Below are 27642 nucleotides of genomic sequence, written 5' to 3'. Positions count from 1 at the left end.
GTGTGTACATTAATGAGGAAAAAAAATTAACTTAAATGATTTTAGCAAATGGCTGCAATATAACAAAGAGTGAAAAATTTAAGGGGGTCTGAATACTTTCCGTACCCACTGTACCTCATATTACTATCCATCTATGAGATGTATTACTCTTTTTTTCAAAATGATTAACCAAGAACAACTCAGAATGCACTAACAAAATGCTAAAAAACATCAGAAATGGCAGTAATGGTGTAGTGACACCCTAGTGTCTTGGCAGACATGTAAGCACCTCTTACATTTTCATCTTTCTCCCTCTCTTTGTCACTCTCTTGACTCTTTATAAATCAGTCTCCATCCTCCGCTGCATCTGTGGCACAATCACCCATTACACGCCAAATTCCTGTCATTATCCTCTCTTTTGTAATCAGTTACTTTAATCAACCCCAAATCTTCCCAAACAAAGAATGAAATGGTATTGACGGATGCCCTATTGAGCAATATTCCTATCATAGCGACACATCACCCACTGTGTGCAGCTCCAGATTACATGCAACAGTGAGTCAAAGGAGCCTCAACCGAGAGCTAAATTCCTTCCCTCTGTACTCTACTGCTTGATATTAACAGCATGACTGTCTGCTCTAATGGAGGGGTTTTGATCATGTGACTGGCAGAGGCATAGACCTGGAAAAAAAAAAATCCACAGAATTCCACAAAAGATGCTGGAATATTCATGACCAGATATAGCCTAGGAAATCTGAAGTGCTCTTTCATAATTTTATAGACAGTGGCCCATAAAACTATTTGAACTCTCAAGCCAAATTAAATGTATCAACATTTTTCAATTAAATTTTTTTATTTTACAGAACACTTGTTTCATGCATTACATCACTTGCTCACCAATGGATCCTCTGCAGTGAATGGGTGCCGTCAGAATGAGAGTCCAAACAGCTGATAAAAACATCACAATAATCCACATCCAGACAAACAATCCATTGGTGAGCAAGTGATGTAATGCTAAATTTCTCCAAATCTGTTCCAATGAACAAAAACTCATCTACATTTTGGTTGGCCTGAGTGTAAGATTTCAGCAAACTTGAATTTTTGGGTGAAGTACTTAAAATGATTAAATTCAGTAAGTTACAAGAAACAGAAATCATTTTGAAGCGTTAAATCAGATAGAAATAAATCCTTAATTTTTTCATGTTTATTTGTACAGAATTTTTCACAATAAGTATAACTTTAAAGCAGCTTTACAGAAAGTGCACATTTCTACATTACAACCAAGAGTGTATATATAGCACCCATTTTTAACTAATTTCTTATCCGTCCTATTAATTAAAAACAGCAGGGCTACATATTAGAAAACTGTTGATTTAAGCATTCTATACAATAAATGTATTGCTTTAACCTTGCTTTAATGAAATTAAATGTAAGAGGTTGTAAATGCACACCTAACCTTAAACTGCAAATGCATAAGTGTCCTTTTACACCATTTGTGCTTAATACATAATCAGCACCAATAAAAGCTCCAGCCTCAATAGCAGCTCTTTATTATGTCATGCACACCAACATCCGATCATCCCATTATCTAAGCAAGGCCAAGATTCTAACACCCATAAAAGAAAGGATAAAAGAATGTCTCAGTCCTGAAATAAAGAAAGGAAAGAGGCCGGAATTGTAAACAATGTGCGTGATTGAGGCTACACTTTGAAAAAGTCAAAGAAAGTGGGGCAGAAGTGTAAGTTCATTAAATGCGAAGGATGAATTAGGCCACTAGAGCAATGAGTCAGCCCAGAGTTATGCAATGCGAGCGCTCAGGGTATTGCCACACTCTGTGCGTACGAGGGAAAGAGCGGGTATGGAGAAAGAGAGAGAGAGAGAGAGAGAGAGGTTGTTTTGCAGGCACGCATCTGCGTATGTGAGAACATGACTGACATATGTTCTGGGGAAAATGTGCATGGATGGAACAGCTGCCTTCAGTGTGAGGCCGAGGACCATAAGGTTTGTAGGCAGATTGTGTTAATTTGCAAATGATTGTTTAAATGTGAAAGGCAACAAAATATGTTCCAACTGCTCTAATGAAAGCACTTCATTAAAAAGGCATTATTCTACAATCATAAATCAATACATCCATAATGTGTGAAGCATTGTGCACTCACAGTTCCTGCATCAATATTCCACTTAATAGAGCAACACTTGAGCTCTATGAAGTCCAGACCACTATCCTCTTGACTTATCTCGATGATCACAATTATTTCAAAGAATTAAATATGAAACCTCTTCCTCACAGATGGACAATATTATTCACATACAACTCATTCTAAAAAGAGTTCCAAAATCCTAAATGATTATTTCATTCTGGATATTTATTTGTTCATGTCTTGTTTTTATATTTAGATTACCCTTGTTGTCATCTAATGGTTAAAGCTATTTAAAAATAGCAATAATTCAATAACACTGTTTAACATAATCTTTAGCAAGTCTCAAAATGAATATCCATTTTTCTCTACATTATAATGTTTTGATGCCTATAAAACAGTCTATTTTATGTTTATTCATTAAATATATTATAACATTTGATTATAAAAATAATACATACAAAAATAATAATATATGACCGGTAGTGTAAATATTACAAATAAAATTTTGGCCGACGATTATTTTTATGTGGCCGAAAATTGTTTTATTTTTAAATAGTTTGAACAGTTTTAAATATTTCGGTGAATCTGCATATTAAAATTATTTCTGAAAGATCATGTGACACTTAAGTATATGCTGAGAATTCAGCTTTGCATCACAGGAATAAATTACATTTTAAAATATATAAAAATAGAAAATCCTTTAAACGGTCACAATATTACTGATTTTACTGTATTTTTTATTAAATAAATGCACTAGTTTGTAAACAAATGCACAACTTAAAGTAATGCATTACTTTACTTTTGTGTTACTTTTTGTCACCTGAGCTGGGCTTGCTTATTTATTTTTAATAACGAAAAACCCAAAAGTTATATTTTCGGCAACTGTAAAAGCCCTTTAACACCAAAAGTGAAATTAATAAGCCTCAAGCTAAAGGAAGTGCATCTGCACCTCACTCCAAATTTTTCTTAACACAGGGACAGGAGAGGTGTCAGTGAATAAATGGGAAAACAAGGTAACTTGCATTATGCATTTGAAAAAGTAACTCAGATATTCTCTTGGCGCTACTTTACTTAGTTACTTGAAAAAAGTAATCTGACTATGTAACTCAAGTTACTTGTAATGCGTTACCCCCAACACTGTCAACTTAGTGGTTAACTACAAAACTTTTGAATACAGTCCAGCATCATGGCGGTGTCGACCTCCTGCTGTAATAATTCTAAATGACACTCTGAGTAGAGCAGCCCCACTTGGCCTGCATTTTAAAGATAACTAAAAGGGCTATAACTGGAACTAGGGGGTCTCCGGCTCCTCTAGCTCCCCATAATTCAAACACCTATTTTAATCTCTCTGAGGTCACTTTTACCCTTGGAACAAGACAGCGTTAGTCACATACAGTATACTAGAAGTTCAGTAGTGCCACAAGCACATTAACCCGATTATCCATTAGATAAGCATCGGTCTCTTCCTTCTGTCTAGTTACCTGCAGCCGACAACCTGTCAGATCCCCTCCTACGGCCCAGCACAACATTAGTGCCTTATACGGCTCAGTCTTGACCTACATACTTGCAGACATGCACATGCTAACTGAAAAACGAAAAATCTTATCTCTAATCTTGAACTCTAATCTTCAAGACATGATGCTGATTTGCAGAAGCATTCTACAAATGTAAGCTGCTTCTTAAGAGCAGAGGCACTTTCAACCATAACACACATATTCTCCACATAAATGAAATGATAGAAAACACAAATCGGAGCAAACATGAAATGGGGAACTATATGACTGAAAACTCAAATATTTAGATTTCTACTAATGTGTCCAGATGAGTTGTTGGCATGAAATGTTTTATGACCTAGTATTTATTGAAAGACTTCTAAAAATAATTTGGCACACCACATTGCATCTACCAGTGTTGGATATTTAATTGTACAAGCTCATTTCCCCTCATTAAAGCTTAAATTCACTTGTAGCATTTAAAATGAATGGTTTTAAGTGTTCTACCTTGTATTTATTTAAACTAAACAAAATTGAATTACAATATCAGAAACGTATCAATTATCAGCCATAACATAAATAATAATAAATAAAATAAATAATGGGCTTATTAAATTGGCAAGGTGCATCCTCAATATTTATATACATTTTAACTTAAAATCTACTTAAAAAGAAAAGTAACTTTAAAAAAAAAGTTATTATTAAATTTTTTTACAAAAAACCATTCTACCTTGGAATAAATAAATAAAAAATGCAATTGTGACTATTGTGCTTGGAAATGTGGGCTTACATTTAAGAATTAGTAAAGTAAGAATTCCGAGAAAGAATGTCAGAATTGTAAGACATAAAAACAAAAATTCAATTGTGAGAAACTCGAAATTGCAATAAATAAATAAATAAATAAAGTAAAAATTCTGAGATACAAATACCTTTTTTGTTTTTTCCAAGACAAGAACGGGCTTTCATAGATTTGTCAACTACCCTAATATTAGGCTACTCAGCAAACAGGGAACATTTGTCAGAACTTGTTAATATTCTGGCAAAGTTCTCTCAAAGTTATGAACAAATGTTCTTTCACTAACATTATTTAAAGTTTGTTTCAAGTTACCTGGTTTATAATAACGCTCTCAAAACATTAGTGCAAAATGTTATTTGTACATCATCCATGGAACATTTTTGTCGACTGTTTGTCTAACAATTTTTATAAGTAACTTTGTTTTAGAATGTTCAGAGAACACGTAACATTCCCATAGTGTTTCCAAATTGGTAAAATGGAATGTTAGTAAAACATTCTTAGAACATTTTTGTTAGCTGGGTACATACTATGGAAATACAAGTTAACAAATAATAGAAATGTAAAATTCAAATGTCAATGTCCAAATTTCCTGCCAGTTAAATGGTCTATATTTTTGTAAACTGTCTCTCAGAGACCATCATGTCCCACACTATACTTCTCCTCTGTCTTTTCACTCAAACACACTCAGACCAGGCCAAATAAGGCATTTCTTTAAGGGCGACTGTGCAGTCTCACAAGTGACTCAGGGAATCATGATAATGGGTAACAGAGCTTCACATCTACAGCCAAACACACCCACTAAACACACCACAGGGCCTGCAGTGGCCGGCAGCTGTTGGGAGGAAGCTCTCTGAATCACAGGAACAACAAAAGAAGTCTTTTTACAACAGCACTCTTCTTCTCATCCTCTCCAGCGCTTCCCGCCCACAGCCCGAACCGTCCTGCTCTTTTCGCTCTAATCCAAACACCTGGGAAGTGCGAACATGTGACCGAGGGCTCACATGAGGCCAGACGCTCTGTGAGTCAGGCGAGGAATAGTCTGCAAAACTAAAGGTAACAGAAGTCAACACACAATAACACGCTCGCTTAGAACAACAAGGCTCTTAAACAGGCTGGAACTGTAAACTAACCGCACTTGACCATGTGGCGAGTGCTTTCCAACATTGCTGTGTTTATTTTTATACTGACATCATCATGTATGACAACAACATATGAGCAAATTGAACCAAACACCTGGGAAGTGCGAACATGTGACCGAGGGCTCACATGAGGCCAGACGCTCTGTGAGTCAGGCGAGGAATAGTCTGCAAAGCTAAAGGTAACAGAAGTCAACACACAATAACACGCTCGCTTAGAACAACAAGGCTCTTAAACAGGCTGGAACTGTAAACTAACCGCACTTGACCATGTGGCGAGTGCTTTCCAACATTGCTGTGTTTATTTTTATACTGACATCATCATGTATGACAACAGCATATGAGCAAATTGAAAATATGGGTCTAAATGACTCATAATGCAAACCATGTCACTTTCATAAAAGTTTTGAATCTCACACACCTTCTTTTGCACTTTGTAAGATGTCTTTTTCTTCCATTTGCAATTCGTTTCAAATGCCTTCTGGCGCTGAGTTAAAATAGAACAGTTCTAAGAAGGATCTAAGCAGTGTGTTTCCAATTAGTTGCTGTATCATGTCCAGGCGAGACACCAGAGAGATGGGATAATTTAAGTAAGTCTTTTTACAACAGCACTCTTCTTCTCATCCTCTCCAGCGCTTCCCGCCCACAGCCCGAACCGTCCTGCTCTTTTCGCTCTAATCCAAACACCTGGGAAGTGCGAACATGTGACCGAGGGCTCACATGAGGCCAGACGCTCTGTGAGTCAGGCGAGGAATAGTCTGCAAAGCTAAAGGTAACAGAAGTCAACACACAATAACACGCTCGCTTAGAACAACAAGGCTCTTAAACAGGCTGGAACTGTAAACTAACCGCACTTGACCATGTGGCGAGTGCTTTCCAACATTGCTGTGTTTATTTTTATACTGACATCATCATGTATGACAACAACATATGAGCAAATTGAAAATATGGGTCTAAATGACTCATAATGCAAACCATGTCACTTTCATAAAAGTTTTGAATCTCACACATCTTCTTTTGCACTTTGTAAGATGTCTTTTTCTTCCATTTGCAATTCGTTTCAAATGTCTTCTGGCGCTGAGTTAAAATAGAACAGTTCTAAGAAGGATCTAAGCAATGTGTTTCCAATTAGTTGCTGTATCATGTCCAAGCGAGACACCAGAGAGATGGGATAATTTAAGTAGGTTAATCAACAGCATCAGGACATGGGCAGAGATAGAGCATGTTTCTTGTTTCTGTTTAAGTTACTGGGTCAAGCAGGGAGGGAGAGACGGGGAAAAATATCACGTGAAGAAGCAATGCCTGTAAAGGAGACAGCATGGGCCGGAGATGGATATGGTTGGGTTTCTTAAACACAAAAAACCCACATGTGAAAATTATATTATGATTCAACTGTTCCAGTTTAATGGATGCCAATCAAATACATTACTATTTATCTTTGCATTTGGATTGGATATTTCAGGTGTGTACATTTTTTTATATATATATACATTTTTTACATAAATTTTCACACACATACCAACCAACAAAACATTTGGCAGTCATTTAACCTGACATGAACCCTGAAAAACAAATTCTAAATAAAAAAAATTCAAAGAGAAAAACGAATGAAGTATGTTAAATTTAAGTATATAAAATTAAAAGTAGAAAAAGATGTAGATAAACAAGTAAACAACTTTGGATGCTGAAGGACTGGATGACTAATCGGTTAGTTGATCATTATGACTCACTCCAGTTATGTTTATAAATATGAAATCATCCATCTGAATGAGATTTGATAGCTACAGCTGATGCTATTGACTTCTTAAGACTTGGAATATAGTGTACAGATGTCAAGAATATAGTCAAGATGTTTCTATTATTTTTTGGTATTTAATCTTCATTTACTGTTCACCGTTCCTTTTGTGGAAAAGCGCAGCATGAATGTCTTGCTTAATATCTCTTTTTTTTGTGTGTTCCATGATCCACTTTTTTGTATTATAAAAAAATCGGAAAATGAGCCTATTTTCAAAAATAGTGGAGTGTTCCTTTAAGAAGCACACAAGTGAGTGAGGATCCTGCTTTTTTTCATTTGTGTTCCATGGAAGAAATGTCATATAGGTTTGAAATAACTTAAGGATTTGTAAATTATGACTTTTTTTTAACTAAACATTAATTTTCAAGACTGATCTGAATTTTCCATTTGACATTGCGTATGTATGTGTCATGGAAAATGGAGTCTTGTTTTCTCATTTAACAGAGCTACGTTTTTGAAATAATTTATTTAGTTGTTTTAGGAAGTAGTCATGAGGTAACACATATATTTTGATTTTCATGATCCCAAAAATGAATGCCAGACCGATGATGCCAGACAACATGGAATAAATTAGTGTAAGTTAATAACTTTAAGCATGAAACTCTGCTTCCCTCTACTGGATAACCAGGTGAACTGTTTGCAATGAGACTGCATACGCATATAGAAATGAATTCCCTCAGCATTTAAATCGTTGTAAAGTGGTTAAAAACAACTGTAACCATAAACAGTTGGAACTGGTCCATCCTGACCTGCGCTACCAACAGGCAGCACCTTAAAACGACGACTGTGTACTATTTCTGGACAGCAATGTACCGAATAACGCCCAAATATTAGCCACTAAAGTGGAATTCATTTTTAAAACAGTTATTAGTAAAAAACAGGAGAGTAACTGAACCCAACCTGAGCAAATAGACGCCGCACGCACTCACCGTTGAACTCCAAATGACCAAAGTCGACAAATGGGCGGGAGCGCCATCTTGCGATAGGCGGTAGAATATGAACGATGATGTTGGCCAAGCTTGTGTCATTCCAGGGTTTTGTTTGTTTGACGTAACTTTGTTAAATTAACCCTGCTTAAATTAATGCTGCTGCTGTTGTCTGCTAATGTGTTAGTCTACTACTAAGAATGGTTTCCTTATGAGATGTTTTAGCTCTTGTATAATATTCTGATTATCTGATAAATGTAGATCTTATCGTTATTCTTAGGCTATTACTAGTTCCTGTAATTACCCAATGATATTGGAGATCTACTGTTCTGTTCCTTAGAAATGCTTATGATTGCAGTTGGCTAGGGTCACTGAATCTGACAAGTAAAATTTCATATAGGCTAGCTATCAAAATGTTACCACTCTTTCATAACTGACTATAAATGTTTAATAAAGCGACTTGTTTAATAAAGTGTGATATTGAGCTCCTCTTCTTTCTATTTTATAAAGCATATTGATCAGCTGACATATTGATACAGTATGGTCTAACAGGTCAAAATTATATACCACAATGTTACCCATGCATTTTTACTCTAAGTATATAAGTCTATGTTCTTCAAACTCATTCAAGTGATGTAAAGATTTCTATTTTTTCCTATAGGTTTATTCTTGTTGTCTTTTGAATAACAGTCACCAATTATTAGACAGTACAGAAATCATTACCAGAAAAAAAAAACTCACAAAGCTCATTTTTGTGATGCTTTTTAGGTTATCATTCAGAAGGTTTGTTATTGCACCTCTAACACTGTTGAAATTTCTCCACTGTAAGTAGTCAACTTAGCTGTATAGGTAATTGCAATATAAATTAAATTAAATTAAACTGACTTAAAAACATGAGCTTAAGAATTGCTTAATTTATTTTGATTAGTTAATGTAAAAACATGTTTGAATGACTTATTGATCATACCATTTTTATTTTACATTTGTGTTTGCATATTACTAAGAATTTGTAACCATTAAAACTCGTGAGATTTTTTCTGCCTTCTAGAGTGTTCCTAGAATAGTAGAGTTTTCATTTTAATTTCACAAGTCAAGTTAGAGATACGTTATGATTGGGTTCAAATGGGGTTATATAATCCGAAAAAAGTAGGATAAAAAGTGTATGAATAAATAGCCTACATAAGACTTGTATGTAACTGTAAATAACTTAGTGTTGTCATATCTTCTCACAGATCAACCTTTTACAAAACAAATACAGGAATACATACTGTAGTATAATATAATTATATATACATGTATGTTAAATGTTCACTGTCCCACGTGACTTTTATGGTTTATTCATTTATTTTATTTATTTTCATTTTTTTTAAAGTTTACAACACTATTTCACAATCAAATACTAATTTAATCTCGATAAAATACATACAATTTGAAAGGTCTTCGTTTTTCAGCATTAGCCTACTGCACTTTTTTGATTTAAAAAAATGTCAGAAATGGACGGGGTGAACAGTAACAAGATAAATGTATGTTAAGGAATTCTGCATTTTTCACATTGAATCTGTTCAAGAAAATCAGGGAGGGAAACCTGTAAGCCACAAAACAAGCATAGAAATGTTTTAATTTCAATTCTGCTTTTTCTCTTGATGCTACATAATACCTTCACATATTAATATATTATTTAATATTTTTAATGGAGTGCAGATTCTGATATGAATAACAAAAAGCTCATATAAAAAACATGCTTAATGTGTAGTTCTTGCTTTTTGTAAATGATTAAGCCAATTAAAGCAGCACTATGTAACTTTTTCTGTGTTCAAAATTAGCTAAATGTATATAATGAGCGAGTACATCATGAATTCATCTTCCAAACCGCGTTTTTGTCTTATTCCGAATCACTACGGTACACTTATAATAAGTACTTATATTTGGACTATTGTAGCCTGGTCGGGTCGTCGCCGCTGCGGAGTAACACATACCTGCGTGAATCGCCATAGACATAAACTTAGAGAAGTAGCTCCGGTTGGAATGTTCTTCCGCGGGATGTGTGCAGTTCTGTTTATTAACCGCTAGAGCGCCAAAAGTTACATAGTGCTGCTTTAATGGTAGTAGGTACATATATCAAAGAACTTTTGTTTAACTGAGAAAAATAAGAGGAGCTGACACATCACACAAGTCACTTTATTAAGCATTATAGCATGCATTAAATAAAATGAGTAGCTTTAAATTTAACCTGTCAGACGCTACTGTATCTATGAATATATCAATAGGGGCCTATCTGATCATATGCTTTATTTATGTAAGATAGAAAGAAGAGGAGCTCACACATCACATGAGACACTTTATTAAACATTTTTAGTCAGTTATGAAATAAAGAGTGGTAACATTTTGATAGCTAGCCTATATGAAATTTTACTTGTCAGATTCAGTGACCTAGCATGCATGAAATAAAATGAGTAGCTTTAAATTTAACCTGTCAGACGCTACTGTATCTATGAATATATCAATAGGGGCCTATCTGATCATATGCTTTATTTATGTAAGATAGAAAGAAGAGGAGCTCACACATCACATGAGACACTTTATTAAACATTTATAGTCAGTTATGAAAGAGTGGTAACATTTTGATAGCTAGCCTATATGAAATTTTACTTGTCAGATTCAGTGACCCTAGCCAACTGCAATCATAAGCATTTCTAAGGAACAGTAGATCTCCAACATCATTGGGTAATTACAGGAACTAGTAATAAGAATAACAATAAGATCTACATTTATCAGATAATCAGTCTGACCATATCAGCTTCTTTAAAAAAAAATAAAAAAATCAAAGGCTGAGGCTGCTTTGCTTCTGTGTTAATTAAATTCAGCATCAGAATAGCCCTATTCTTTTCCATTCATAGATGTATAGGCTATATTTATTTTTCTATTTATAATTTTTATAAATTGATCAATTTCCATTCATAATGTCATTTCTTTATATAGACTATCGTAACATTTAATTAGTGTAACGATAGCATTAGATATATTTAAAGACCTTATTTCTATTTAAAAATTATATATTTACAAAAAAATAATGTAGCAACTAGAACTTCTGAAATGTAGTTTAAAAAGCATATTTTAAACAATCAAAAAGTGATGCAAAGAATGCAAAACAGACAACACTAAGTGCCAAATTGACTTTTTAATGACACAAAGACAGACACATTTCAGTCAGGAATTGTGGCTTTCTGTGCAAACAGCAAAAAGTGTGCTTTTAATGCTGATTCAGGCCCCCTTCCATTTGGCAAAAACACCTGCTGTAGTTTCCAAGGAACACTACACCTGCACCACTATTTAGCAGCAAACCATTTCACACACACCGAGCACTTACATTTCACATCCTTCAGCAACTAACTTACTTTAACTTTCACAAAACACATACACAGTCGGTGAGATTCATCTAGTGCACCCAGTGCTCTTCAGTTCTCCGAATTGCATTTGCTCAGAAAGTCACAAGATATCCAATATGGATGAGTTACTTCATTTGACACTACTAGAAAAACAAATGAACATATTCAACTTGAGAAAAAAAAAGGGATTAAGAAGTGCAAGCACCCTTCATTCGGACAAAGATTCGGCACAAATGCCAAAAGTCTTAAAACATAAAGAAACAGCTTATAGGTTTGAGATTATTGCACATAAATACAGAACACAGAACAACAAAAAGAGATGAATTAGCACATATAAAAGTTAAATTAAATACTCTAAAACTGAAATGCATCAAAACATTAAAATAATGTGATCTTTATTAAAATTATATTAAAACTAAATAAAATATATTATATCACCATTTTTATTATGTCACTTAGAAAGCAACCTAAATATAACATAAATTTCACTTTTTACCTATCGCTGAACATTAGCTACATAAAAGCTTGCATTTGTAGGTCATACTTGTGTTCATCCACTTACAAACAGACGTTCCTCAGTAAAACTCAGGTATCATGTGTGTGACCTCCCATTTCAAAGCAAAACCTCTGAAGAAACTGGCAGTAGATGTGGCCAATTATTGCAACTTCTCTAGGTCTTCATTTCAGATGCTCGGAGTCTTTCTTCCTCCAGTTTGAAATCAGAACTGTTGTTGTGGCAGCTGTGCTACAGTTTCCTTGTTATTTGTCAATGAGACATTATTGAGTTATATGTTGTTATAACTTGTGACTCCAGGGTGCTTCAGAGCTCAGTGATGCATCCATCAGTCTGTTTTTAAATTGATCTGAGCTTCGACATCCAGTGGTCACCCGCTCATCACAGTCGTCCATGTGGTTATATAGTCTGTTCACTTTTAATGTTTTTCATGTATTATGTTGTGTGTTGTAATTGAGTTTCTGTTACTTGCGGGACCTCAGAACTGCTCCAGGACTCCAGGATGAGCCCGGCGCTCTGCTGAGATTTTTGTAATGCTGGCGAAGCACAAAGTCAAAGTTGGCAGTGGTGCACATGGCATAGAACACGTTGGCTTTGTCTGGGATCAGCAACTCTGATATAAAAAACGACAGTGATTTGTTGAGTGCTAAATACATAAGTTAAAAAAAAAAAGCATATGCTATTCATAATAAGCTTAGACACATTAAACTTATGCATTTCATGATTATAAAAAAATTGTGCTTACACCTAAATACCTAAAATGAGTGTTATTATCATAAAAAAAAACCATTTTTGGTAATTTAAATAAAGCTGAATTAATATATAATGTTAATATAAAAATATAAATGCATGAAAATTGTTGCAACTAAGTGAAATAAAGTGAAGTATTAAAATCACTAAAAATTTAAAAAAAATTTAAATAGAAATATTTTTAAAAACTAATAAAAATGTCAAACGCACATAAATAGCAAAATAATACAAATAAAATCTAATATAAATATTAATGAATACTTCGATAGTATATAAATTATACTAAAATTACTTGAAAATTGTTTTGAGTTTCAGTGTTTCAGTGTCAAACGTAAAATTAAGAAGCTCACCTTTGTCATTGGAAAGCACTTGTGTGAGACTAAATTCTTGGCAGTTCATCTCCTCCAAGTTGTGTTTCTCCAGAGCTCTCTGAATCACCTGAGCTGTCTTGTCCTGACTGGTTATCTAAAAATAAAGAGATGATAAAGTTCCAAGACTTTAGATTTGCTGGGGTTGACAACTACGTACTTAGTAAGCAGGGCTGGGTTTTGACACAAATTTCACGATTCGATTCGATTTAACTTACCTTCGGATGTTTAGTCATGTTTATTTTGTGCTGAAACTGGTATTAATGTGGAGGAGATGATCAGTTCACGTGCACTACGCGCTGCCGCGTCTGTTAAACTGAGGCGCTACAGCGATGTGTCACTCCAGATTAAACAGCGCCAAAACGGCATTTATTGTTTGAATACTGCAATACAATGGACAGAATTTGAAATCTGAGGCTTTGTTTCATATTAAAAGTACCACAGCACAATGCTTATTGCGATATATTGGATGGGAAGTGCCCTTCAATGTTCCGTCCATTAACTGAAAACAGACTAGACTAATCGATTCTTGGGATTTAAGAATCGATATCGTTCCATAAAAATCGATTAATATCGAGATATCTATATTTTTTACCCAGCCCTATTAGTAAGTAATTTATTTCATAAAATAAATGAAAAAGATGAGAAGCATGGACACCGCAGAAATCACCAAATATTAAAGCCAACTTACCAAAATACTTTTATAAACGTTTCCATTGTTGCCAAATTCCACACTGACTCTGACAATACAAGAATCAGCGACCTGCTTGTTGTACATGGGATGCTTGAGAGAAGGAGAGGATGATGAAGATGATGATGATGAAGTAGGGGAGGGGCTGTCAGGGTTCAGGGCAGACATATCCGCCTGTAGGCATCTTCGAAAAGAGCTGGGCGGAGTTAGAGAGGAGGTGGCTGTGTCTACTGAGATGTCCTGACAGGATACAGACTGTGAATGAGGGAATGGAGAAAGACTGTTTACCCCAACAAAGAGGTCTGTGATGAGCACAGCACAGGTTTTTCACATAATTTAGGTGGCAACTGACCATATGAGGTGTACCAGATAGCTTGTTCTTTCATAAGTATATTTCTTTTAGGTGTTCAGCAACACAGATTGCAAGCGATAGATACTTTGGTAAATGATGTGTCGAATGTAAAACATCACAGGCTGGCGGTATTATCTAATACACTGTGTTCTGTGTCAACTTCACTGAAGCTCTGTGTTGATAGTGCAAACTTGAACTACTTTATGACTGCAAGGTTAAGGCGAAACAAAAAAGTCACAAACACCTGAATGGATTTTACTAACCTAAAGGCCTCAGTATAAACGAATAGTCAAAATAGGTTTTGAGATAATATTAGACCTATCAGATTTAGGCCTATTGATTCAGTACATTTAAATTACAAATAAATAATGCAATAAAGTACAATTTAATTAAACCCCCTGACCCGCATGCACTGAAAGACACTGAAAATACGGCAAGACGTCACACAACAGCTAAAGACATCCGTCTGACGCATGTGTACATCAGTGTTGTTTATATACTATTATAGTATTTATTAATATTTTTAATTAACTTTTATTTTTATATTTTCAGTTTTCATTTTAATTTTAGTTTCAGTAATTTTATTAATTTAATTTAATTAAGTTCATTAATTTAATTAATTTAAAAATATTTATATTTAGCTTTATTTCAGTTTTAGTACTACTTTAGTACAAAAACATACAAATGAAATATTTTTTTTAATTCTTCATCAAAAATTTATATTTATTTCAGCTTTATTTCAATGACTAAAAACTATTTTAACAGTTTTAGTAAAAATAACACTAGTGTATAGTATAAAAATAGACAGAATGAAGTCTGTGTGAACAGCTCCTACATCTACATCAGACATACTGACAAAATCAAATGGATTTCATATTGGACTCTGGAAATTGGATGTTCAACAATATGGAAATAAAGCCATAAATATACTGACCTTTTAAAGCCCCATTTTGTAATTTTTTTTGCTTTATATAATGTAATTTCTCAGCAAATATAGGTCATTATGTTCTACTGATGGATTCAGCACATCATAATTTATTTGAATAAGTATTTTAAATTTGACGACTGACAGCCTACACTTATATAAAAAAAAAAAAAATATATATATATATATATTGTAGCATCTATAGAGTATATGAGGTAATAAATAACAAAAGTCTGCAGCTCTGGTCTGCAGTTTTGTTACCTGTACTTTGTATCTAAGTGGTGAGAGGTTGGGGCTGCTGAGATCTTCCATCTCTGAGCCACTGGAGCCAGAGGATGATACACTGATCTGATCAGCAAAAGTCTTCTTTGAGAAGTTCTCACTGCCAGACAGCAACCTGCATTGAGTAGAAGAGAAACATGCATCACAGAAAAACATGTTAGCAAAATGTCTTTTTACTTTTAGAATAGTCTGGGTCCACAAAATGAGTCGAAACTGCATCTCAAAACAACACTCACGAGGTCAGTTTCTTGGTGATGAGCCGGTGGCTCCAGGGGTTGGGAGAGCTGGGACAGGGGTCAACTGGTGGCTCCAGTTCTCTTGACAACTCATAGCTAATGAGAAAAAAAAAGACTAACAGTTGGTATCTAAATATCTGAGATGCTGATCTTCTGAAGTACCCGAAGTACTACTGCCTTGAATTCAGAAGTCATTTAATCTCAACCAACATTCTTAGCAGGAAACTGATCATCAAACTGAATATAATCATCATAACGTGCAAGAGGTGCCTCACCTCTTCTGATCAGAAAGAGGTATGCCGCTGTTGATCCAGGAAATGATGCGAGGATGTGATTGGAGTTTGTAGTGAGCGCATGACGCCTGCAGCTGCTTGATCTGAGACAGAATCTCAAACTCCTGAACACAGAAAGGAATGGAAAAACACACATCAGCACTCTTGACACACTAGCATTTGTTATAAAACCTAGCTTTCCACTGAAACAATATGTAGGATGATTGTGCTTACTTTTCTACGCTTCTCAAAGTTGATGAGACCCCCCTGTGAGCACAAAGAAGAGAGTTATCATAAAAAATAAAATAAAAAAAACAACTGTGTATATATATATATACGAATTAATGTCAGAAAAAATTCTCACCTCTACATTATCACTTAGTGCTGTGTCCAACATGGTGAGAACAGTCAGATAAGTGCCCAGGTACGGCACCTCACCGCTGGAGGGGGTCTGCCAGAAAAAACAAACTTAGGCAAAAATACAGTAACAGTCGAGATATTTGAATGTTTTTGTCTCTTATGCTCACCAAGGCTGCATTTACTTGATCAATTTTAGTAATATTGTGAAATGTTATTACAATTTAAAAGCACTGTTTTCTATTTTACATATTTTTAAATTTGTTCCTGTGATGTTGAATTTGAATTTTCAGTATCATTACTCCAATCTTCAGTGTCACATGATTCAGCAGAACTATTAGAATATTCTAATTTATTCTTATTATTATCAATGTTGTTTCTTATGATTACAGAAATCTCAAAAGAATAGCATTTATTTGAAACCAAATGGCAAATTTATTTTGAAACCAACATGTTTGGTAATAATTTACAAGTTTTTACTGTCACTTTCGGTCAATTTAATGCATCCTTGCTCAATAAAAGTATTCATTTCTTTAAAAAAAAATTTACACTGAAGCCAAACTTCAGGAAAGAAGTGTATATTTTAACTTAAACAAATCTGCACACATGCTTCAATTAAAAGTTTCCTCTTTTAAGCACACACATCTTTTCCCAACAGCTAAGAGTATAAATATTTCAGTTAGTGGAACACGCTGTTGACGCATCTTTACTGGTGATACATGCAACTACGTCATACTGTGTCAGCTAGTATTATGGTAATACCCTTTTGGGTGTTTTAATTATTGAGTTGGCAGATTCACATTGAGACAGATTTTCATAATGGAAATGAAGTTACTTGAGTCAAACTAGAGCAGCCAGTAAATGTGCCGGTGCAGATGCATACTTCCCAAAAAGAGTAGTTATTTCCCAGAAACAACAGATTTATAATATTTTTAACAGCAACTTATGCCAATGGCCTTAAATAATACAAATGCACTACTTTCAGCAGGGCCTTGTTTTTATGAAAAATGCTAGTGATTCTTACCATGTGCTTAGATGTAGGACTGAGTCTGGGAGACTTTGGAGCGGTGTGAGTGTCTGCATCAGCTGCCTGGTTTCCTTCCTAAATCAATCACAAAAAATAGATAACAGGACATTTGGCATACTGAAATGCAAACAGTGAAACTGATTTAGATGAGCATATGATTAAAAACAGAGCACTAGATACACTGAAGCAACTGGCCTAGAGAAACATTTACATAAATCACTTTAGAAAACATTCAAAATCAATCTTCCACACCCACAGAAATGCCACAATTCAAGATAAGTACAATTACTTAACAGAGCATGATAAACATTGAGGTCAAAGAGGAGTGGGATAGATTATTAAATGCCAGCACAGATAACAACAATGAATGTTTTGTTGTTATACACTGAACACTGCAGAACATTATGGGATGTTGTGCCTCCATAATGGTTTCTTTGCCAACAAGATGACTCTGCATTTTTTAACCTCATCTTCATTTAGCTCCACTTTTTTTCTTTTTGCATGCGAGCTAGAGTGAAAAACGGTGTGGAAAATATTGAATGTTGCCTGGTAGCATCTTTAAAGATCGTAAAAAGGGCATAAAAGCAGCCATGGGATGAGATCATGTCATTGTCTTAACAGAGATTCAAAAACCAAAGTGTAAGAAAGTTGCGCACATCCCACAAACCCACACAGGGCTCAGGTGCAGGACAAAAAAAAAGTCAAACTATAGCAAAAATACAAACATATTGTCCGCACACTGATGTAACTGCTCCATAAAAATAATTTATTGCAGCAACGTTTCGACCATCAAGTCTTCGTCAGGCACCAAACTTAATAGTTAACAGAGATTCAACACTGCTATCAGCTCTTACACATGATGTTAAATCATTAGAGGGATCTGTTTGCACACTGTAGGCCAAATATTGATGGAAGTTTTTTTTTTTTAAAGAAATGTGTATTTTTAAATCGATCAAACGTGACAGTAAAAATATTTATAATGTTATTAAGTTAAAATGTTTCAGATAAATGCTTTTCTTTTGAACTTTGTTAAATAAAAGAATCGATTTCATAACATTTACCAAATTACCTTTTTAAATATATTCAAATAGACAACATTTTAAATTGTAATAATATTTTACTATGTTACTATTTTACTGTATTTTTGATTAAATATATGCAGCCTTGGCGAGCATAAGAGACTTCTTTCAAAAACATTAAAAAATCTTACTGACCCTAAACTTTTGAATGAAAGTGTATGTGTAAAATTTTAGATTAGAATAGACTACAGGTTTAAAACAGGCAAATCTGTGAAACTTACCTCTACAAGAATATCTCGATTGACCAGCACACAGTTCTCATCAGGAAATGTGTCGCAGAGGTGATCGAAGGCAGCCATACTCTCCCTGAAATTACACAATTTATCCATTTAAATGTAATACCATGTGTTGTGCAAATTTAATATGTGCACTTAACATTGCACTACAGGTTTAGCAACTATTCGTGTAAGGATCAGAAGACACTACCTGCTGATTGCCGCCCAAGTTTTCTTTAGTCTTTAAATGTCTGTATCATTAAAAACTATGAAGTGGTTAGACTTAAACATGTCAACAGCTTAACTATCTTAACTTGCTCAGCAAATTTGTTTGCAAAATGTTGCTATGAAAACTTGAGCAGCGTGTTTCCTCATAATGTCTATTATAGTGCTCCTTGTGGCCACTGCACAAGTGCAACGCGCGCTTCCATCTGACACATTTCAGAATCCAATTTGCATTCACATACTTGCCTAGTAAGTTTCAGGCCTTATACACACCTGAGCCACAGAGATCCACTTCTCAATCATCTTTGCTCTGTGTGTAGGGCCGCTGCGAGTGCAGGATGGGGAACCGGGAGGGGATGTGGAAGGAGGGCACAGCAGAGAGGTGATAACGCAGTTAGTGACGGCATTGAACTGGGCAATGGTGGCACGGACCGTAGGCGCTAGATTTCGAGTCTCTTTCTTGTCCCTCTGAGACCAAATGCAGCCAAGGCAGTGAAATGGAACCACTTTGACAAAGAGCTCCTGATAAAGAAACATAAGCAGATGAATAAAAGTAGGCCTTAAATAAAAACTAGCCTCAGTATGTAAACCTTGACACCTACAGCATCTAATAGTGTGAGCTGCTCAGCAATGTCTCGTGCAGGGAAGACCAGTACATCCCCTGTCTCTTCTATGTCCTGTCTGTCCGTGGCGTCTTCAGTTGCCTGATTCTCTACAGCAGTTGTGCTGGTTTCTGCTGATGTATCTGTGTGCCTGTCTGTTGAGTCATAAGAAGTTATTTAGCGTTGATGTTTTGGTGTGTGCACATACAAGCTAAATTAGCTATATTTTAAGACTTGCCTTCCGTCTGAAATTTTTTTAGAAGTGCATCGGCTTGATGAACCAGACGTCTGAAACAGAGGCGATGACGCAGATGAATACAGAGCAGACGAAGAGCCTGGTGACCTGGAGAATCCCGAAGGTCCTCTTGATACTCGTCTAACCATAGCCGGATCAGACGAGGCAGAGAACTGCGCACACACACGCACACACACACACACACACTTTGTCAGCATTCTTTCAGACTAATTAACGAAGCTCTGAGAATTAGAATGAATAATCAAGATGAGTAACCAGTTTAACTTTACTAATAATAGATAATGATTGCACTGGACAACCAGTTTCAATTTAAGGTTCATTATTGAACAACATTTGACCACAGAATATAACAACTGATAAGTCAGAATCAAATATTCCAAGACATTCCTAAACACGTGGATTCAACTCACCTTCTAACGCAGACACTGTTGTCCAGATTGGTGACCGTGTCCTCTCTACAGAGACAAATACTTAAGTAAGTCTAAAGTTAATATTCAAAACATTCCTAAAACTCTTCCAAAAGAAGCTTTAGGATTATGAACACTGAAACAATTTCTGACACAAATGTGTCACAAGTGCTCTTTCAAGGTCTATTACCTTTATTTATGTTTCAACAAAACACGAAGGACGCTCATGGTTCAACAAAAGCACCTCTGACGTGAGACAAGTCAAGTGAAACCTGTTTTACAAAGTGAGGTGTCCTCCTCCATTCCACTGCGTCACTGATTTGTATGGTGTCACAATTCCACAGTAATCAAAGGTGTCTCTGGGAAATACTCTGCCTCATACTGAATTTAGAAATTTGGGCTTCCCCCTTCATTTGATTATTCACAGTCACTGAGCCTTGTAGAATGTATGCAGTGTAAATTCCCTCATATATAAATACATGAGGGACGGCTGTGTCTGAAACGGAAGTCAGTCAATGACTTTATGAAGGTACCTCCAAAGGAAACTGACAGGCCTGCAATGCACATAACGTCATGTCTAACGTGCTAAGACATTCAAAACTTGGCATTTTTATTCCTTCTACCAACAGTTAAGGCACAGGTTTGCGGTATATCACCAGATGAAGGTATTCGGAGGTACCTTGATGTCATTCTTCCTCCATTCAGGTTTTGGAAACAGCCCATATGAGTTATAACGGTCACTGACGCACAATAAAAACATGACTAGCTACAGTTTATATATAAAGCAACATGGGACCTAAATTTTGGTTCATTCCTCCTAGAATTATATGGTATTTGATGGAACAAATGTGGAATACTTTTATGGTTCTTATTGGAGCATGACAGCCCTAGCTGCTGTTCACTTTTACTGTACAGAAAACAGAAGCGTAAACACTGTGCTAAACATCTATTTTTGAATTTCATATGAAAAAACAAATTATTGTTTGGGTAGACTATACCTATATATCATAAAAAAAATATAGTCAAATGTTTAAGAAAGACAAATGTTTATGAAAATGTGCTTTAGGCTCACCAAGGCTGCATTTATTTGATCAAAAATACAGTTAAAACCGTAATTTTGTGAAATATTACAATTTAAAATAACTGTTTTCTATGTGAATATATTTTAAAATGTAATTTATTCTTTTAATGCAAAGCTAAATTTTCAACATCATTACTCCAGTAATTAGTGTCTTATGATCCTTCAGGAATCATTCTAATATGCTGATTTGGTGCTTAATATTTTTGTGGAAACGTGAAACATTTTTCAGGATTTTCTGATGAACAGAACATTCATAATAACAGCATTTATTAGCTAGAAATCTTTTGTAACATTGTCTTGATAAATGTCTTTACTGACACTTTTGATCAATTTTATGTGTCCTTGCTGAATACAAGCATTAGTTTCTTTAAAAAAAATCATACTGGCACTAAACTTTTGAACAGTAATGTAAATGTTAGCTTAATGTCGCTATAACCATCTGAGACAGCAATTATACTCTTTAAATGAGCATTTATGCTCACCTTTGAAACAGGAGTTCTATGAGAGCATTTGTGCAGGTAAAGGCTCTGTAGGTGGAGAGGAAGATTTGCATGTATTCTGGGTCAGGGCACTCCGGGTTCACCAATTCTGTGACAAGACGCTCCAGAATGGCTGCTTTAAGCCTGCGGACCTTCTGTGTGCGGTACTGCACGAAGCCGAAGGCAGAAGAGTTCTCAGCCGCATCAGGTGGGGTTTGGATGGGTTCTCGGTGAAGAGTGATGCCATAAATGGCCCCGTCTTCCACCTCCTCTCCCCACTCCTGCACCGGGTCCTGCACAAACAGATCATCAGACTATACACCTTGAACCTATCATTAAGCTTGATATGATGCCTACTGCAACGCTATGAAACAAACACAGTGTCATCAAAAATATTCTATTTTGCAGTCCTGATACTGCAGCATTTATTTTAGAAAACACAAAAAAGGTGCTAGACACGGACCTAAAATTTCACCCGTCCAGGAAGAAATATACAAAACAGGAGCTCTTTGGAAAATACAGGCAAATTGTTATCCAAATTACAAGTCAGGAGGAGTGAATACATTTTATCTTCACTAGCCTGAGAAGACAATACATTGTACATTACATTTTCTTTCTTAGCAGATGCTTTTGCTTTTTCAACAAAATCATGTACAATACAGAGTTCAGATCATGTTATAAGCAAATACACCAAACATTTTTACAGTATTAAAAATAATAACACCACTGTTTAATGATGCCCACACAAGAAGGGCATTTTCATTTTAAGGAAAGAAGAGAAATCATTTAACGCGTTTCATGGTGGCAAACCATAACTAGTTGACACCAAAAATACTTTCTTTACAAAAATCCTCTTTGGTGGTAAATGAAGCCATGATTATTTGCATAGCAAATACCATATCCCACAATGAATAACAGCTGTGGGCGAATAAAAAAACCCATTATGATTTTAAACAAAGACAGACTGTGCAACACACTGGAGTAAATTAAGTCCAGTGTTTTCTCTTCCAGGCAAAATACGGTTGTTGTTGTTGTAGTTGTTGACTAGTTCAGATGTGACCAATATTAGATGAGCTCATAACAACTGGCTTGAGGACAAATTAGCATAATGGTGTCATCCGTCACTGATTCTTGAGACACAGGATGTCCAACGATTTATATGCCATTAGTTAAAAAAAAATCCACACTGAAATCAATCCTAGAATTCAACTAGAATGTTTTAACACCGCATTTATTAGATTTTTTTAATAATAAAAAAATTGTATTAGCTATAAGATCACCTATCCTCAGAACATAACTTCAAAACTTGAAGTTATGTTCTGAGTTTATATATATATATATATATATATATATATATTATATATAATACACAACCATTCAGAAGCTTGGGGTCAGTTTTTTAAACAAGAAATTAATAATTTTATTGAGCAAGGAGGCATTACAATGATCAAAAGGTGACAGTGATTTCTTTCTAATAATTGTCCTTTTGAACTTTCTATTCATCAAAGAACCGTGAAAAAAGTATCACAGTTTCAAAAAAATATAAAGCGGCACATTTTCAACATTGATAATAATAAGAAAAGTTTCTTTTAGCACTTAAACAGCATATTAGAATGATTTCTGAAAGATTACTAAAAAACTGAAGCAATGGCTGATGAAAATTCAGCATTACCACCACAGAAACAAATGACAATTCATAATATACAGTATTTGAATATACAGCTGTTTTAAATTGTAATATTTCAAAATATTACTGTTTTACTGTATTCTTGATCCTTAAGTACAAAAGACATCTTTGAACATAAAAACTTACTGACCCCAAACTTTTGAACGATAGTGTATATTAACTTATATTAACTAAGAAAAATACATTGTTCAGTTTTCAATTAAAAAAAAAAAAAAAACACTTCTAATTTGTCCTGACAAAGGGAAGAGGTGAATATTAAAAATTAGACCTTAAATGTGACATGTAGGATATTGTTATCAATTTTTTTAATATAACTTGATATTTTGTGATAGGATTTACAACTATGTCAACCATCAAGTCTCCATCACGTATTTTATTTATTTATTCAGATAATTTCCCTTATTTAAAGCGGGACCTATTAGTATAGCAGCAACACCAGAAAATATGCTGCTGTATTGAATACACGTGTGGCATGTAAAATATGTAAGCTATCAAGTCAATCACTGCTGTGCCCTGTTTTGTTCTAAGCCTCAAGAATCACTGCTCTGTGCCAAAAGCTCAATGAATATCACAGAACATGCATAATATGCAAACCACACATTTGGAAAAGGTTGTGCTTCTAAGTAAACCAAGGGCAGTCTATTCCTCTAACAAATCAACTGCTGTGAAAATCACAAGTGCATTCTTCCCAGAAACTCCAGTCAAGCAAAACAGAGAGCTTTCCAAGCCAAAGCCCTGTGTCTCCTCTAAAACTGTGCCATGGAACAAAACACGGGGAATGATTGGGGGAGGGAAAGCTGAAACTATCACAGGTCAACTGTGAAACAGGACACTGTAAATATCTTCAATCTCCAGGTGGGTCTGAGAACAAACACAAAATCAGTTCTATTGTGAGAGTCCAGAGGGAAAAGTGAAGTGCACCACACCCTCCCCTCAGCACGCATTACATGTAACACCTCTGGTCAACAGCCGATTAAACGCTTTCCTAAAGCCAATATCACGACTAATTGTAAACTTATTGAGTTTTTGTGACAGTACTGGGATGTCCGGAAAAGAAAGAACAGGAAATACTGCATTTTCTCTGGCATTAAAATGAAGAGAAACAATAACACTGTGCGCCGCGCGACACACTGTAAAAGTTACAACAAATCGCGTTTGCGAAGTCACTTTTTCTTTAGTCATTCTAACCTGTAAAATAATATTAAACAGAATTAATGTCTTTTATTGAAATAGCTTAATTAAACAAGCGACTTACCATAGTGAACTCATGCCAGGTCGAATAGCTTAAAAAAAATGTACATGCCAGCAATATTAAAATAATTTTCATTATTGATATGCTTGGTAACATTCTTGTCAGGTAATACCTATGGTAGTAGATACATTTTAAACATTTAAACAATTTTTAACCATGTGGGTGTGATGTGATACCTAAACCACCTTTTCCCCTTAACCATAATTTTATTTTTGGCTTAGTTTTATTTATGAAAACATACACTAATGCTCAGATTTTTTTTTTTTTTGGGTCAGTAAGATTTTAATTAATGATACATTTTTTAAAGACATTTATTTGATCAAAATAGAGTAAAACAGTAATATTGAGAAATATTATTACAATTTAAAATAACTGTTTTCTATGTGAATTTATTATACATTAAATTTTAAATTTTAATTTTCAGCAGCCATTACTCTAGTCTTCAGTGTCACATGATCTTTCAGAGATCTTTCTTATATGTTGATTTGCTCAAGAAACATTTCTTATTATTATCAATGTTGAAAACAGCTGTGCTGCTTACTATTTTTGTGGAAACAGTGATACATTTTATCAAGATTATCATAATCTTTTGTAACATTATAAATGCTTCACAGTCACTTTTGATCAATTTAATGTGTTCTTGCTTAATAAAGGTATTCATTTATTTGAAAAACAAAATCATAAAGTTTAAAAAGGTTTGAAAGGTAGTGTGAATTCAACAAAAGTGGATGCATGAATTAACTCTTTGTTGCAATCAACAAATATACATCAGAGGTTTAGAAGGGATAGATGTACTCTTTGCTGCTTTACTGTTGTTCTGTCCAAGCTCAATTCTAGCTAGCTCTGGATCCTTATACTTTATACAGCTTATTTGTCAGCTGCTTTGCATTACAGAGCATACTAAATGAATAAATGCAAATATAATTGTCAATAGATCATCATCAGCACTGACCTCACTGCATTCCTCAAGGTCCAGCAGATGGAAGCTCCTGAGCCAAATGCCAGGCTCCTCGTCCATCTGCACATCCACATGATGCCCAATCTGGCACAGCAGATGCCTCATTCGTCCAAATCGCGCCCGCAGACCCTTCTCTCCACCAGACACCACCAGAGAGGACCTCATCCTCCACCCGAATCATACACCAACTTCCTCCAAGAGCAGCAGATACATGTCAGGAATTTGGCTTCAACAAGCATTCAGTAACAGAAGTGTAGAGCTTCTACTTTGATTAGCAAATTACCTAACTAATATCTAACTTAATAAATAGTTAAATAACTATAACAAATAAATCAATACATATACACACATATTTCTTATTCATTTTATGATGTAACATTGTTTGAAATTTTTACTAAATTTAATTTATTTATTTTTGAAAATTAGTAAAATTAAGTAATTCAATAAAACTACCTGTAATAAATCTAGGAAGTCGAACTTCCTAGGAGAGACTGTACTTTAAAAGTTTTTATTCATAAAGTTTAATTTTATTCCTCCAAGATCAGCAGATACATGTCAGGCATACTATACAACTTTAACGTGCATTCAGCAGTGTTATTTAGTATCATTGAGATACTATTGTAAATTTTATTAATATTCTGTTTTTATTTTAGTTTTTATTTTTAGATTTTCCATTTAATTTTTTAAAGTTTTTTGTAACTTTGTTGTGCATTTGTCTCATTTTTAGTACTTTTTGTTTATTTTTATATATATGTCTATTTGGTTTTTATTTATTTTATTTTAGTTTTAGTTATTTGAGTACATCAATTTAAATGCAATATAATGAGAAATGTTACTCTGGCAAGTTCAACTAGATAAAATATAAAGTTTTTTTTAATATTTTATTTTGTTTCATTTAACGTTTTATTTCAAGTAATTTATTTAACTATAAACTAAAGTACAATAGGGAGTAAGACTGAGGAAATAACACTGTAAAGGTCTTATGTCTCTAATCTCTTATGTCAGGTCTTAAGGTTTCTAAGTTTTTAGGAATAAGAAGTTTTATTTTATTTTATAATTTATTGTAGGCTAATGGAATTATGTAGATAAATGCACCATATAACTGCAAAGTCATTTTCCTATTATATTTTATTTATATAAATAATATAATCATATAATATTGGATATTGTTAACAATCATATATGTCACTTTTTCCATTTAAAATAACAGAATTAATTGTTTGGAATTTGAGAGACTTTATAAAGCAGCATTAAAGGGTTAGTTCACCCAAAAATGAAAATTAGCCCATAAATTACTCACCCTCAAGTCATCCTAGGTGTATATGACTTTCTTCTTTCAGACGAATCCAGTCGGAGTTATATTAAAAATTGTCTTTGACCTTTCAAGCTGTTTAATGGCACTCAACGGGTGTTGCAGTGCATCAGTTCAAAAGAAGTTAAATAAAAACTTAAAGCGACCATCCTTAATAAAAAGTGTCTCACACAGCTCCGGGGGGCTGAACAAAGTCCTCCTGTAGCAAATCGATGCGTTTTGTAAGAAAAATAACCATATTTAAAACGTAATAATCACTTTAATCTAGCTTGCGCTCACTGTTGTAAACAGAAGCAGTTCTGGGGGAATGACGTATGAGGTTGCCGTTGCGCATTCAGAAGTGAGGCACGCGGAAACACAGGGGAAGATCAAAACAAAACAACGGTCACGAATTAGAAGTACAAAACGAGGATTTGTAAAGAAGAATGTCGGAGGATTTCGATATAAGCCAAGAGGAGACTGGTTTTCCTTTGCTAAAGTAAGGAAACTTTGCTTCCTTTGCTCCTGTTAACAAACGTTGGTTTTCACGAGACTCACCAGCGCATGCGCAACGCTGACCTCATACGTCATCTGCCCGGAACTGTTGGCGCAAGCTACATTAAAGTGATTATTACATTTTGAATATGGATATTTTTCTTACAAAAACGCATCGATTCACTACAG

General features: G+C 34.7%; 1 protein-coding gene across 1 annotated transcript in view; it reads right to left on the bottom strand.

Moving 5' to 3' along the window:
- Window positions 1-12092: 12092 nt before the first annotated feature.
- Window positions 12093-27642, bottom strand: part of LOC107706616 (ral guanine nucleotide dissociation stimulator-like 1) — a 17225-nt gene continuing 1675 nt past the window's right edge. The window contains exons 4-20 of the mRNA XM_016510376.1: window positions 25662-25859; window positions 21774-22063; window positions 20214-20258; window positions 19786-19955; window positions 19548-19702; window positions 19199-19467; window positions 18932-18961; window positions 18727-18811; window positions 17424-17501; window positions 16407-16493; window positions 16277-16309; window positions 16046-16167; window positions 15771-15866; window positions 15514-15649; window positions 13976-14230; window positions 13267-13381; window positions 12093-12779 (exon numbers count right to left, since the gene is read on the bottom strand). Coding sequence (XP_016365862.1) covers window positions 12631-12779; window positions 13267-13381; window positions 13976-14230; window positions 15514-15649; window positions 15771-15866; window positions 16046-16167; window positions 16277-16309; window positions 16407-16493; window positions 17424-17501; window positions 18727-18811; window positions 18932-18961; window positions 19199-19467; window positions 19548-19702; window positions 19786-19955; window positions 20214-20258; window positions 21774-22063; window positions 25662-25832 — 2286 coding nt within the window. The 5' untranslated portion in view covers window positions 25833-25859 and the 3' untranslated portion in view covers window positions 12093-12630. The remainder of the gene's footprint in view (window positions 12780-13266; window positions 13382-13975; window positions 14231-15513; window positions 15650-15770; window positions 15867-16045; window positions 16168-16276; window positions 16310-16406; window positions 16494-17423; window positions 17502-18726; window positions 18812-18931; window positions 18962-19198; window positions 19468-19547; window positions 19703-19785; window positions 19956-20213; window positions 20259-21773; window positions 22064-25661; window positions 25860-27642) is intronic.

This window comes from Sinocyclocheilus rhinocerous, unplaced genomic scaffold (assembly GCF_001515625.1).
Source record: "Sinocyclocheilus rhinocerous isolate Xijiao unplaced genomic scaffold, SAMN03320098_v1.1 scaffold1285, whole genome shotgun sequence".
NCBI classification, from domain to species: domain Eukaryota; kingdom Metazoa; phylum Chordata; class Actinopteri; order Cypriniformes; family Cyprinidae; genus Sinocyclocheilus; species Sinocyclocheilus rhinocerous.
Note: the sequence above shows the minus strand (reverse complement) of the source record. Positions and strands in the feature narration are given on the sequence as shown.